The sequence below is a fragment of the Podarcis liolepis genome (genome assembly GCF_965112155.1).
Source record: "Podarcis liolepis genome assembly, chromosome: 12".
Taxonomy (NCBI): Eukaryota; Metazoa; Chordata; class Lepidosauria; order Squamata; family Lacertidae; genus Podarcis; species Podarcis liolepis.
Genome location: NC_139563.1, coordinates 2531409 through 2546518, shown reverse-complemented (window position 1 = coordinate 2546518; position 15110 = coordinate 2531409). Strand labels below are relative to the sequence as shown.

Sequence of the window (15110 nt, the reverse complement as noted above, 5' to 3'; positions counted from 1 at the left end):
GGGAAGAGTTACAGATAGGTAGCCGTGTTGGTCTGCCATAGTCAAAATAAAAATTCCTTCCTGTAGCACCTTAAAGACCAACTAAGTTAGTTCTTGGTATGAGCTTTCGTGTGCATGCACACTTCTTCAGATACACTGAAACAGAAGTTGCCAGATCCTTCTATATAGTGAGAAGGTGGGGAGGGGTATTACTCAGAAGGGTGGTGGGAATGGGAGATTGGCAGATAGCTGAGATGAGCCTGTTGACGACTCTTAACGACTGTAATAGGTCTTACAGGAAAAGGCAAGGGGTGAGAAGGGAAGAGTTGAGAGTTGAACTGTGAGCTAGAAGCTGGAGGCCGGAAAGGCAGAGAAAAAGCCATGCCTGATTTCTGCTGATTTCCAAGGCTGTGGCCATGGGAGAAGCAAGGCCGCCTTGGGGTGTTAATTCTGTGAACCCCTCCATCGTAGGCTCAGGTTGTGTATATACGTATACTATAAATCTTAGAAACACCACATTCTCCCCTATCCCTCGTTCCCAAAATAATAATAATAATAATAATAATAATAATAATAATAATAATAATAATAATAATTTATTTATACCCCGCCCATCTGGCTGGGCTTCCCCAGCCACTCTGGGTGGCTTCCAAAAGAATATTAAAATACTGTGATACATCAAACATTAAAAGCTTCCCTAAACAGGGCTGCCTTCAGATGTCTTCCAAAAGTCTGGTAGTTGTTGTTCTCTTTGACATCTGATGGGAGGGCGTTCCACAGGGCGGGCGCCACTACTGAGAAGGCCCTCTGTCTGGTTCCCTGTAGCCTCACTTCTCGCAATGAGGGAACCGCCAGAAGGCCCTCGGTGCTGGACCTCAGCGTCTGGGCAGAATGATGGGGGTGGAGACGCTCCTTCAGGTATACTGGACCGAGGCCGTTTAGGGCTTTAAAGGTCAGCACCAACACTTCGAATTGTGCTCGGAAACGTACTGGGAAACACAAACCGTGGGGGAGTGCATGGAACCCCTGGAATCTTCCACCGTTCAGAGATTGGTGTGTAAGGAGAGCGTGCAGGATCAGGCCAATGGGAGCATCTTGTCCAGAATCCTGTTCTCACAGTGGCCAAACAGACGCCCGTACGAAACCCGTGAGCAGGATTCGAGCGCAAGAGCAGCACCCTCCCCTTCCCGTGGTTTCCAGCAACTGCGATTCAAAAACATTGCTGCCTCTGACCGTGGAAGCAGGGCAGAGCCATCGTAGCGAGTAGCCATCGGCAGCCCTCTCCTCCTCCATGAATTTGCCTAATCCTGTGGGAGGGAGTTCCGCAGTTTAACTGTGCACCTGCCTCATTGGGCTTCGTGCATTGGTCCAAGCCCTTTTCCGCGCTGCTCAGGTTGGCAGCCAACGCTGCGTTGAGATGAGTTGTTCCCAAGAGACCGGCTGCCGATATTTCACAAGGTTTTCTTAATTCCCTACTAATTGGGATTCTCACGGAGGCAGCGTTGGCCAACCTGTTGCCCTTCAGCAGTTTTGGGATACAGCCGTGGGAAAGAGGAAGGCAAGGAAGGCAATGCCTGAGCCTGCCTGGCCTTGTGGCAACAGGAGATCTGGGCTGGAAACACACTGGCGGGCGAAAATAAACGGTGGAGATTAAAAATGTGCAGGAAAGGGCAAGCCAGAGGAATAAGGAGCAGCTCCCCAGTGAAGAAAGGCTGGGACATTTCGGGAGTTTAAAAAATGAGGCGAGAAACGAGAGAAACGAGAAAAGGTTTCTCTCCCTTTCTCATTGCACTAGAGCTCATGCACATCCAGTGGAGCTGAATGGAAGATTCTGGAGAGGATCATAGAATCGCAGAGCTGGAAGGGACCCCCTAGGGTCATCTAGACCGACCCACTGCAAGGCAGAAATAAATAAAAATAATAAATTATTACTTATACCCCGCCCATCTGGACGGTTCCCAGCAGAATATTAAAAATAGAATCAAACATTAAAAGCTTCCCTAAACAGGGCTGCCTTCAGATGTCTTCTAAAAGTCTGGTAATTGTTGTTCTCTTTGACATCTGATGGGAGGGCATTCCACAGGGCGGGAGCCACTACCGAGAAGGCCCTCTGCCTGTTTCCCTGTAACTTGGCTTCTTGCAGTGAGGGAACCGCCAGAAGGCCCTCGGTGCTGGACCTCAGTGTCTGGGCAGAATGATGGGGGTGGAGACGCTCCTTCAGGTCTACTGGGCCTTTGAGGCCGTTTAGGGCTTTAAAGGTCAGCACCAACACTTTGAATTGTGCTCGGAAACGTACTGGGAGCCAATGTAGGTCTTTCAGGACCATTGTTATGTGGTCTTGGCAAGCGCATTCTGGATTAGTTGTAGTTTCTGGGTCACCTTCAAAGGTAGCCCCACATAGAGTGCATTGCAGTAGTCCAAGTGGGAGATAACCAGAGCATGCACCACTCTGGAGAGACAGTCTGCGGGCAGGTAGGGTCTCATCCTGCATACCAGATGGAGCTGGCAGGCAGCCGCCCTGGACACAGAACTGACCTGCGCCTCCATGGACAGCTGTGAGTCCAAAATGACTCCCAGGCTGCACAGCTGGTCCTTCAGGGGCACAATTACCCCATTCAGGACCAGAGAGTTCCCCCTACCTGCCTGCCCCCTGTCCCCCAAAAACAGTACTTCTGTCTTGTCAGGATTCAATCTCAATCCATTAGCCGCCATCCATCCTCTAACCGCCTCCAGACACTCACACAGGACCTTCACCGCCTTCACTGGTTCTGAGTTGAAAGAGAGGGTATCATCCGCATATTGATGGACACCCAGCCCAAACCCCCTGATGATCTCTCCCAGCGGCTGCATATTTAAAAAGCATAAAAATAAAAGAGCTTCTTCTGTTGCAGGAGACCAATAAAGATCAACAGCTTGGCCCTGCTTCCTGGGTAGCCAGCCAGCCTCCTTTTGTACCTCCGACCATGACTGGACTTCAAGGGAGGTGCCACTGGGGGTCGAAGGTTTTTGAAGAATATTTGAAACATAAATATCGTAGTTTAAACTCTGTTGCAGCGTTCGAGGAACTTCAGTAATAGTTGCAAGGTAGATATAAGAATTAAGACATATTAAGATAAAGTTTAATTATGATAGAAGTGTGTATTGGCAATAAGTAATATGAAATCGAAATATGGAATAGACGGGAGGTGGGGTCTTTAGTGTTAAGACCAATTTATGTTTTATCGTTTGTTAAGAAAATTACCGGTATGTCTCTATGGTTATTCCTGTGTGTAATTTGGTATTTGTGTTTTTTCTTTCTTCTTTTCTTGCTGTAACAATAAAATTAATTAAATAAATAGAAAGGGGGGGGAGCCAGGAACTGCCGATGCTCCTTCCCTGAGCCACAGCCCTTCTCCTAAAGCCATTATAGGTCAGGAAGGAGCCAGCGGGGTCTTCCCTGGCCCCCGTTGCCCCTGCCCCTGCAGTGATGCCCACTCCCACCCAGAGAAGCAGTGTTGGCCTTACCCTTCAGCCCATAAGAATGTGAGACTTGAGCCTGATAGCTCCGTTGGTTGGAGTGCTGTGCTGAGAAGGCCAAGGTTGCAGGTTCGATCCCCATATGGGGCAGCTGCATATTCCTGCCTTGAAGAGGGTTGGACTAGATGACCCTGGGGGGTCCCTTCCAACTCTACGATTCTATGAAAAACCTCTTGGATCAATGGCCCATTGAGTACAGCATCCTCTTTTCACAGTGACTGACCAGGTGCCATTACAGGAAACCTGTAAATAAGATCCGAGCACCAGAGCATCTTTCCCCACCTGTGGCTTCCAGAAACTGGTACCCAGAAGCGTTTGCTGCCTCCGAGGGTGGAGGGCCCAGCAGAACAATCATTCTGGCCTGGTTACCGGCTGGAGGGTTATTTGTCCACCTCCAGGACTCTCTCCTATGCTGGGAATCCCACAGGGAAAAGGATCTGATACCCCACCAGGTGATTCCTCCTCCTCCTCTTTCTGCTCACCTTCCTCCATTTCGTGGGGCCTGGATCCCTCATCCGCCGGGATCCAGGGACTGCAGCGGCGGCTCTCAGGCAGAGCCGACTTGCTTGCCAACCGATTTACACTCAGAATTTGCAACTGGCCTTCGAGGCCAGAGCAAAGGCCCAGGGCTCTTCACACAGATTTATAAACGACACTGATTTATTAAGTCCTTGCTGCAAACGAGGACTTATTAAAATATGTGAAGGATGCCATCCATTAGCATATGCAATGCAGGTTTTGAAAGACTGTGTTTGTCCTGCAGAAGTTATTATCCACCCTCCCTTCCCCACAGGTGGGCGGGGTTTGCAGCACCGAGCGGGGCTCACCTGGGCGGGTGCCACCTACCTGCTTGAGCCGGCCTTTGACACGCCCTCGGCCAGGGAGGTCAATGGACGGCCGGGGGGGGGGGGGCTTGGTGGGTGGGCCTAAAAGAAAAGAGGCTGACTCCATTGCTCAAGCCTCTTTTGCTGTTCTTCCTTCCAGGATCACCCACCCTCCCTCCAATTAATAATTTCTTGCCTCCATAATTTCATCCTAGGTCAGCAGTCTTCAAGTTAATGATTCTTTCCTTACAGGCTAATATTTTGCATTTCAGGTCAGCGGGTGCTGCTGCAGTCCTAAGATGGTTGCTGTATTCAGAACAGGGAAGGAATTTTCCCTGCATTGGCAGGTTTCGCCTTCCCCGTAGCATTTTGTCACAACTTTGGCGGTTTTTAGGCCTTGGCAAGGTATCCTTTAGTCTATCATCAAGTCGGGGGGGGGTGCATTCATGCTCCCTCCCCATGTGGTGGTGCTTGCAGGGCCCGTTAAAGGGCAAAAACTGGGAGTCCTTGGCCCTAGAGCGGCGGCATGTAGGTCAAACTCCCGGGACGAGGTCGGAGGAAGGACATGCTATGTGAGTTTGCGCTTTGCAGTCCCCTCTCACTGGGCCTCATCTGCCTGCATATCCTCAGCCAGACGGGCTGAGAGGGTTGCCTGCCAAGGCCTGTGCCAAGTTTCCCATGTCTAAGCTCAATCAAGTTGTGGCCAATTTGAACCCATGCTCTGGTCTCTTGTCTCATCATTTGGGGTAAAGGGGTGGGCACCACAGACAGGGTTTAGTGCATGTGCCCACAAGCAGGGTTTACTACCTCTTGACATTTATTTTTTTTAAACCCCCTCTTTGTCCTACACAGGCACAGGCAAACTTGGCCCTCCAGCTGTTTTGGGACTACAACTCCCATCATCCCTAGCTAACAGGACCAGTGGCCAGCGATGATGGGAACTGTAGTCCCAAAACAGCTGGAGGGCCGAGTTTGCCTATGCCTGGTCTTCCAGTTGATTGCAATCATCTCAATCACTTACTTTAAAAATATTTTGCAGATAATTTTTTATGTTTCTCTCTTCCCTCCCTCCCCGGCTACCTGCCCGCTAACTGCTTTCAGGGTTTTATTCCAATGAGGCAGGTTTTTCATTTTGTTCAGTAAATAAGTGTCTATTTGAGAGGCAGGGTGGTGTAGTGGCTAGAGTGCCAGGCTGTGACCTGGGAGAGACCCGGGTACGAATCCCCACTTGGCCAGAATGCTCGCTGGGTGTGACTTTAGGGGCCAGCCACTCCCTCTCAACCTCTGGCCTCCCTTGCAGGGCTGTTAAATGAGGACACGGAGAACCGTGTGGACCATGTTGAGTTCCTTGGAGAAAAACGGTGGCCTATAAATGCAATAATCAATCAATCTAGATTCATGGTGCAAATGTGGCCCTAGAAAGCCAAGGTTGTGGCTCAGCTCCCCACCAATCCTGAATCTAGTCCAGAGTTTCCCAAACTTGGGTCCCTGGCTGTTTTGGGACTCCAACTCCCACCATCCCTAGCTAGCAGGGCAAAGTGGGTCAGGGACGATGGGAACTGTAGTCCCAAAACAGCCGGAGACCCACATTTGAGAAACCCCGATCTAGTCTTATTAATGTGGATCCTAAATGTCAGTCCTGCCTGTGGCCTCCCCAGCCGCTCTCTGGCGTCAGCGGGCAGCAGATGCCCCACCCTTGCGGATCTGTTCCAGGAAGTGGCGGCCACGATCACAGAAGGCGGGAGCCCCAATACCACGCCTGCGGGGTTGGCCTTTGGACATGCCAATCGGGGGGAGAATCCAGACCATCGTCCTTGCATGCCAGCCCAAGCCATGTCTCCGCACAGTCGCCCACAATCAGGGAGACTTCAGAGGTATTTTGAAAAGGAAAATCAAGGTGTGTTTTTTGGTCTATGCAGCTTGGAAGGGCCCAAATGACAAGGGATTATAGATGAGATGGAAGACCTCTGGGAAGGTGTATATTTTATTATTATTATTATTATTATTATTATTATTATTATTTACTTATACCCCGCCTATCTGGCTGGGTTTCCCCAGCCACTCTGGGCAGCTCCCAACAGAAGAAGAAGAAGAAGAAGAAGAAGAAGAAGAAGAAGAAGAAGAAGAAGAAGAAGAAGAAGAAGGAGGAGGAGGAGGAAGAGGAGGAGGAAGCGATAAATCATCAAACATTAAAAACTTCCCTAAACAGAGCTGCCTTCAGATGTTTTTTAAAATGTGCTGCACTTTCCCTGCTCCCCAAAGCAAGAGCGGGTAGACTTGGGCCCTCCAGTCACCGCTGAACTACAACTCCCATCAGCCTCAGCAAGCATAGGGGCGGAATCATAGAATGGCAGTTGGGACCCCCAAGGGGCATCTAGTCCAACCCTCTGCAAAGTCTAACCTCGCTGCTAAATGATGATGGGAGGTGTAATCTGGCACACCCGCGACTGACAGAGAAGCAAAATCACCTGCGTCCTATGCTCAGGTTGTATATATGTGTAAATAAAACCATATACCCTGAAGACATCGCTGTCTCTGCTGACCTTCCAAGGAAACTGAACCTTGGGCTCAGAACCCCGGGGGTCTCTCAGCTCTCAGAGATCGGGGGGGGGGGGCGTAAAAGCAGCAGGAAAAACAGAGGCACATTTCACAGATGTTTTAATGGAATCTCCACACCCCCCCCCCAGGAAAGGCCCCGCTCTCAAGTGACCGATGGTCTCCCTGCAGTAAATGCACTTGAGGCACGGATTCACACATGACAGAATGAAGGGGTTGTGTCTGAATGAGCAGGAGTGGATCTGCCCTTTGGAAGAACGTCGGTCCTCTCTCTGCGGGTCTGAAACGAGCAAGTTGTTAAGATTTCTTTCCAATCTTTAGAAATTTAACGCTCGATGGGCACCGAAGACTCTGCCCTAAGGTTCGGAAGAAACCTTGCTTCCTTCTGGAAGGGGGTCTCCGTGGGGTCGGCGATGAGAGGAGCCGGGAAAAGTTTGGAGTCTGTTAGAAACTAGGAGCGCCAGGTCATGAGCCACCTCCAAACTTTTGCTGGATGCGGAAAGGATGCAAGAGGCAAGTTTTAAAAAGGAACTTTTAACAGCCTTGCTGTCTTTTCCCGCTTGGTTCCCTACTAAATGCTTTGGACTACAACTCCCATCATGCTGTGCTGGCTGGGGGCTGATGGGAGTTGTAGTCCAAGATACCTCAGAGGGCACCAGGTTGCTGAAGGCTGTGCTACACTGGATGTAGCCCAGCCATGATGGATCACAACACATTCGACAAGCACCTTGTTTTCACAGAGGCAGAAAAACGGAAAAGAAGAGGTTACCCACCCAGCCCCTGGTGAGCTATATTCAACGTGGTTGGTCACACGTGGTGCCCTGGTTGGTCACATGCAGTGCCCTGGTGCCTGGTCTGAGGTGGCTGTCCCCTCCATACTTCAGGTAAGTTCAGGGATATGCGGACAAGCTCACCAGGAAATAAGTCCACACCTCACACATCAGCCAGGAAACTTCTTTTGACCTGTTCCGACCACCCAGCAAAGGACACTGAGCAATACCATATCCATTCTGCATCAGGCAGACAGGGCAACCCCTGAGGTCCCGTCAGGGCCCAACACCAGGAAGGCCCTGCCCATCCTCATACAATGCTTCTCCTTTGCTCCAACCACGAACGGCCACCCTCCAGATGTGTGGGAGTACAACTCCCATTAACTGGCACAGCTCAACACACCTGGAAGCTGATGGGAGTTGTAGTCCAAATCTTTCGGACGACTCCCAGGCTGCTTAATGTTGCGACTACTATTTGGGAGCCCCTATGCAAAGGACATGCTCTTGACCTAAGTCTGGGGTGGGGAAACTTGCAAAAGAGCAGCAGCTGAGTCCATGTTGTTGCCCTTTACCCAGACTCAGTATCCCAACACAGCATGGGTAGGCAAACTAAGGTCCAGGGGCCAGATCTGGCCCAATCGCCTTCTCAATCCGGCCCGCGGATGGTCCGGGAATCAGTTTGTTTTTACATTAATAGAATGTGTCCTTTTATTTAAAATGCATCTCTAGGTTATTTGTGGGGCCTGCCTGGTGTTTTCACAAGAGGAGAATGTGTGCTTTTATTTAAAATGCATCTCTGGGTTATTTGTGAGGCATAGGAATTTCCCCCCAAAAAAATATAGTCCGGCCCCCCACAAGGTCTGAGGGACGGTGGACCGGCCCCCTGCTGATAAAGTTTGCTGACCCTTGTGGTGCAGCAGATCCTGCAACAAGATCCCACTCTTGCAAAGCACAAATGCAAAGGAGAAGATTACAGTTGAGCAGAACAGACGGACGGACGGACAGACGGGACACACACAAACACACACACACGCACCCTCTTTGTCCTGGCCTGCAAGAAAAGCAAGTTTTGGCAACGATCCCCCCCGAGCCGGCGGTCCCTATCGCGCCTCCACCTTCAGAGCGGGTGCCGGCCCTTGTGGGGCGCCCTTCCTGTGCACCCGCTGGTGCTTAGTGAGGTGGTGCTTTTGGACAAAGCGCTTCCCGCACTCGGCGCAGGGGTAGGGCTTCTCCCCCGTGTGGTAGCGCTGGTGCCGGACCAGGTTGGGCTTCTGGCTGAAGCGCTTCCCGCACTCGCCGCACTGGTAAGGCCTCTCGCCGGTGTGGATCCGGCAGTGGATGGTGAGAGCCGACCACGACACGAAGCCTTTCCCGCACTCGTTGCAGATGTACTGCTTCTGTTCCGGGGTGGGGGGCTTGGGGAGCTCAGGCTTCCAGAAGACCCCCTTCTTCGTCTGCGAGAGAGCCAGCGGCCGAGTCCCCGGCTCCACAATCAGGACCGGCTGCCCGTCGTCGCCCTGCGGCCCAGAGACCTCAGCGGAGCGGAAAAGGCCCTGCCCGCCGGCCATCAGCGATTCCACCACCGCCTCCAAGCTCTCCGGGTGTCCCAGAGCAAAGCGCCCCGCGCCCCGCTCCGCCGGGGCCTCGGATCCCTCGTGGCCGGCCCTCTGGTGCCCCGTGAGGCTCCCCTTGGTGGGGAAGGTCTGCCCGCAGGCGTGACACTGGAAACCCTTCTCCGCCGCGTGGGTCCGCTGGTGCTTCAGCAGGTGCTGCTTCTGGGTGAAGCCTTTGCCGCACTCGGCGCAGGCGTGAGGCCTCTCGCCGCTGTGGTACCGGAGGTGGCGCAGGAGGTTGGGCTTCTGGGTGAAGCTCTTCCCGCACTGGGAGCACGGGAAGGGCTTCTCGCCTGTGTGGATGCGCTGGTGGATGCTCAGCGACGACCACCAGGTGAAGCCTTTGCCACACTCACTGCAGATGAACTTCTTCACCCCCCGACGGCGCCCCGTGGGCCGCGCTGGCGCCCAGCTCAGGCCAGCCCGCACCTCCTCCCGCTGCCTCGCCACCGTCTCCCGGTAGGCCTCCTTCAGCTCCTGGAAAACCAGCCGGCGCTGGCGGGCGTGGACCCGGCGGTGGAGGCGCAGAACCGCCTTGTTGCTGAAGCTCCGCTGGCACTCGGGGCAGGCGCTTGGGCTTGGCCGCGCCCGGAAGTGGGTCCGCTGGTGCTTGGCGAGGTGCTGCTTCTGGCGGAAGCGACGCTCGCACCTGGCGCACTGGAAGGGCCGCTCCCCAGTGTGGTGGCACAGGTGGCACAACAGGTTGGACCTCTGGCTGAAGCGTCTCCCGCACGCCTGGCACCCGAAGGGCTTCTCCCCGGTGTGGGTGCGCTGGTGGGTGTTCAGCGATGACCGCCAGGCAAAGCCTTTCCCACACTCCCCGCAGGTGAAGTCTCCCTCCGCGGCACCCGTTCTCTGGGTCGCTTTGCCCTCCCCAACTCGGACGGCGCTGCGCAGCTCTTCACCCGCCAAGTCCGCTCTTCCTGCGCCATAGGTGCGCAAGCCCCTGCTTCCTCCGGAGTTGGGGTCGTCTTCTTCCTCCTCCTCCGCTGGGGGCATCTTCTGGTTCCTCATGGCCAGTCTGTGCCATCGAGGGAAACTCCTTCTCCGGCTGGCGCACTGGAAAATGGCGCCTTTCACTGCCCGCTTCCTGTCACTGGTTCCGTTTGGTTTCTTGGCCTCTTCTTCTGGACAACTTCCCTCTTCAGTATATCTGGTCGTGCAGAGGACTTCTGGAAGACAAAAGGGAAATAACAGAGCCAGAGGTTGGTGGTTGTCATTTCGAAGGAATAAAAAAATAATAAAAATAAATAAATAAAAAGGAATAATTAGAAAAGGGAGGGTCTCATTCCTGCGTACCAGATGGAGCTGGGAAACAGCTGCCCTGGACACAGAACTGACCTGCGCCTCCATGGACAGCTGTGAGTCCAAAATGACTCCCAGGCTGCGCACCTGGTCCTTCAGGGGCACAGTTACCCCATTCAGGACCAGGGAGTCCCCCACACCCACCCGCCTCCTGTCCCCCCAAAAGCAGTACTTGGGTTTCCAGAGACAGAGGTGTACCCAGGAGACCCTCCAAGCTATGGACTTGCTCCTTCAGAGGGAGCGTGACCCCAATTAAAATGGGTAACTTGCCTCCCCGCTGGGCATGGGGGCTCCCCACATCTCGGAGGACAACACAAACCTGAGCTGACGTTCCGGGACGCTTCGTTTTCTCCAGAATCTCTCTCACGCAGGAGCCCACCGTTCTCTCTCCTCTCCTCCATCCTCTGGGAAGCCTGGAAAACGTAGGAACAGCCATTAATTTGGGAGGAAGAGGCAGCCCACCGTCTCTTGCGAGCTCGGGAGAAGCAACCGCAGAACGTCGTAAGAACCAGAATGGCAAAGTACAGTGAGGAAGAGGACGTTAAATATAGGCCTGTTCATCGGATGGACCACGTCAGCTCTCATAACAAATTCTCCCCCATGAACTTGTCCAATCCTCTTTCCATAGAATAATAGAATCCTAGAGTTGGAAGAGACCCCAAGGGCCATCGAGTCCAACCCCCTGCCAAGCAGGAAACACCATCAGAGCACTCCTGACATATGGTTGTCAAGCCTCTGCTTAAAGACCTCCAAAGGAGGAGACTCCACCAAAGCTATCCAGGCAGGTGGCCATCATAGCTCCCTGTGGCAAGGAGTTCCACAGTTTAACAATGCAGTGCATGAATAAGTCCTTCCTTTTCTACATTCTGAATCTTCCAACATTCACCTCCACTGTATGTCCATGAGTTCTAGCGTTATGAGAGAGGGAGAACAACTTTTCTTTTTTAGTTTTTTATTTATACTTTTCAAATTTATACATTTCATTAGTTTTACAATCAATCTGACATTTCAAAAATCGACATCCTTCCCCCTCTCTTTTCTCTATCCACTTTCTCCTTGCCAGGAGTAATTTTACAAACTTCTAGTATGTCGACTCTTCCTCACCTTTTCCCTAAACTCAAACCAAACGCTGCGCCCTTTCCTCATCGGAGAGTCGCTCCATCCCCTCGATCTATTTCTCTGCCCTTTCCTGAACACTTTCACAACTCTATAACATCATTTTTGAGGCGAGGCAACCAGAACCGAGCCCAGTGCTCCCATTGCAGCCACACCATAGATATGTTTAACAGTTTTAGTTTCAGTTCCTTTCCTTACGATCCTAATGTTAAAGGAACAGGAGTCTCTTGATTATCCAAAGATAGAAAACATTGCCTGATCTCAACAGCTCATTAATGGTGGAATAAGATATGGAAAATTGCATTACATGAAAAACTTACCTGGTGGTACACCTATTTTTTTGAAAGGCAAAACAAAGGTAACCTCTTTTGTCTCTCTTTGGTGGGATTTAACTGAAGGAAGGAAAATGCATTTTCTCTTCCACAAATCTCTCAAGAAATTTGGAATAAGTAACATCAAATTGGTTGAATTTCTTTTCCTGGTGTAATATAGAGCCTTTTCTTCTTGGTGCTCCTTATGTCTCTAAAGATCGCTTTTAAAGTTTCATGTTTTTATGTCAGGTGTGCCCCATCTCTTGTTCTCTCTCATTTCCTATGACGGTATCTGCCACTCACCTGTCTGCATCTCATGGCAAATATCCAGGTAACCAGCTTTATAACTTCTTCTTGTGAATGTAACATCCCATAACGGCCCCGGCTTGGTTGTGGTTTGGTTTTCATGTGTTTATCCCATAAAGTTCTATTTTGTTATTTGGGCTACATTGATAAAAATGGAATCATTATTTATATATATATAAAATTAAAGGTCCAGCAACCACCTCTGGGCCAGGAATTGTAGCTGGAGAGACCCTTTGTGGACCTTAGTGCCCAATGCTGGCAAAACGACAGCCATTTCTGCACCCTCTGCAAGTGACCAAGGCAGCAAGATAAACTAAAATAAAATCTGGCCAGCTGTCAAGCACGACAGGTGGACGTCCCCCCACCATGGAGAAACCTCCACCTGTTCGAGTCTTCCTTGTCCTGCAGCTGTCTGAAGTCACAGTGCCTCTGTCTAGGGAGGGGAAGTGGCAACCCCTGTGAGCTACCTCTACAACCACAGGCAAAATATGCATCATATAATCATATACAATGTGTAACAGACCACTGTATTTTAATACTTTGTTGGGAGCCGCCCAGAGTGGCTGGGGAAACCCAGCCAGATGGCCAGGGTATAAATAATAAATTAATTATTATTATTATTATTTTGTAAGGGGCCCTGGGGGTCATCTAGTCCAACCCCCCTGTCATATAGGAATCTCACCTAAAGCATCCATGACAGATGGCCATCCAAGCTCTGCTTAGAAACCTCCATGAGTTCGAATCCTACCCTCTGGAGCAGGAGAAAACAAGCTTGCTACATTTTCCATGCCACAGCCCTTCAGATATTGGAAGCTGGCTCTCATATCTCCTCTCCGTCTCCTCTTACAAGATAATAATAATAATAATAATAATAATAATAATAATAATTTATTATTTATACCCCACCCATCTGGCTGAGTTTCCGCAGCCACTCTGGGCGGTTCCCAATCGAGTGTTAAAAACAATACAGCATTATATACAAAAAACAAAACAGCATTAAATACTAAAAATACTAAACAGGGCTGCCTTCAGATGTCTTTTAAAGATAAGATAGCTGCTTATTTCCTTCACATCTGAAGAGAGGGCGTTCCACAGGGCGGGTGCCACCACCGAGAAGGCCCTCTGCCTGGTTCCCTGTAACCTCACTTCTCGCAGGGAGGGAACCACCAGAAGGCCCTCAGCGCTGGACCTCAGTGTCCAGGCTGAACAATGGGGGTGGAGATGCTCCTTCAGGTGCACAGGACGGAGGCCATTTAATATAAACATCCCCAGCTCCTTCAAACATTCCTCTTAAGTCTTGATCATATTGGTCTCCCTCCTCTGCACATCTCCCAGCTTGTCCAAATCATCCTTAAACTGTGGTACCCAGAACGAGACACAGGACTCCAGGTGGGGCCGGTCAAGGCAGAAGAGAGCGGGGATGTGACTTCCCTTAATCTGGACCCAAGACTTCATTCCCATATAGACTCTTGGTAGCCCAGCTCAGAATCCCCCTGGGGCAGCCACAAGGAGCGAGACTTTTTTCTCCACCACTGCGGAGAAGAAACAAGGGGAAGGAATGGCTTGAGCGGCTGAATTAATGGCTGTCAGAGCAAGTGAAGACCTGGGCCAGAAAAGTTGACAGCGCAAGCAAGAGGAGACCTCCACTGTTTCCCAGATCTAAGGACAATCTGCTTTGGGCAGGGCCTTTTTTTGTTTGTGGCAGATACACAGCATCCTGCATGAAGCTCCGGCGCTGCTGCCAGTCAGTGCTGACAATACTGAACTCGGCAGAGGAATGATATGGCTCTGCATAAGGCTGCTTCCTATATTATATTATATCCTTATATTCTTATTAGGGAAGTTTGGTGGTAGCAGTTGCTCAGCATGCAGAAGGTTCTGAGTTCGAATTCCTGTAGTATGTCCAGGTTTGGCGGGGGGGGGTGTAGACTCCCCTGCCTGAAATGCTGCGGGTCAGAGGAGGCGGCCCTGAGCTAGGAGGACCCATACGGTCTGACTCTGTAGGCTGCTGCCAGCTGGGCACGACCTCCTCCGCCTCCTGCACAGGCAGGCAGCCCACACTCATCGGTGCCAGCTGAGCCCGGAGATGGAGGCTGCCCCTCTTGGATCTGGCAGCTGCTACGAATCTGCAAATGCCCCAACCAAAGGAAGTCGCCGGAGGACCCGGGAGCCAAAGGCCGAGAGGACCCGCTTGGCATGGCAGGCTCCCTCCAGGCAGCCAGCAAAAGGCTCCGGGGGGGTTCTCCTTGGATCCCTCCCAACAGATCCCGGGATCCTGCTGGGATCCAGTGGATCTGCAGCGCTGAGCATGCCAACCCCTCCAAAAAATGCTCCTACCTGGTGACTTGGGCTCTGCAAGGTAATCCCCGCCTTTTGCAGCCAGCTGGCTCCTCTGTTTGCACTGGCCGAAGAGAAGGCAATGCCACCTTAAGCAGCTCCGGTGCAATGATTGGGCGCAGCGCCTGCCAATCTCATCCCTCCGGAGGGTGGGACTTCGCGCAGACGGCAGAAGCGAGAGAGAAAGGACGCCGGCGCGCAGGGAGCAGGAGGCGGCGCCTGCGATTGGCTGCGGCGCACAGCCGGGCCGGCGCCATTGGAGAAAGGGTGGGCCAATAGGAAGGGGGCTGGTGCAGCTCGCTCCTCCCCCTCCTCCGCAGGTCAAGGCTTAACCCCTGCGCGTCCAGCGGAAAGTGAAACTGAATAGGAGGAGCACAATCGCGAAAAGAAAAGGTGTGATGGATGGATAGATAGATAGATAGATAGATAGATAGATAGATAGATAGATAGATAGATAGATAGATAGATAGATAGATA

General features: G+C 51.7%; 1 protein-coding gene across 2 annotated transcripts; it reads right to left on the bottom strand.

The window, feature by feature from the left end:
• Positions 1–6960: 6960 nt before the first annotated feature.
• On the bottom strand, positions 6961–14737 carry ZNF775 (zinc finger protein 775). 2 transcript variants are annotated; one of them, XM_083467010.1, is made up of 4 exons: positions 14634–14737; positions 10883–10976; positions 8723–10430; positions 6961–7147 (listed from the first exon to the last, which is right to left on the bottom strand). In XM_083467010.1, exons 2-3 carry the CDS (start codon positions 10962–10964, stop codon positions 8746–8748), a joined length of 1767 nt encoding a protein of 588 aa, XP_083323136.1. In that variant the 5' UTR covers positions 10965–10976; positions 14634–14737; the 3' UTR covers positions 6961–7147; positions 8723–8745. The 2 variants fall into 2 exon arrangements, with proteins under 2 accessions (XP_083323136.1, XP_083323135.1); XM_083467009.1 differs by having other exon boundaries at positions 6961–10430.
• Positions 14738–15110: the final 373 nt, after the last annotated feature.

Bases quoted from the DNA above. Each gene is read 5' to 3' on its own strand.
- ZNF775 (XM_083467009.1), bottom strand. From the start codon at position 10,964: ATGGAGGAGAGGAGAGAGAACGGTGGGCTCCTGCGTGAGAGAGATTCT. The intron at 10,431-10,882 runs GTTTGTGTTGTC...TTTGTCTTCCAG, and splicing joins GTCCCGGAACGTCAGCTCAG to AAGTCCTCTGCACGACCAGA.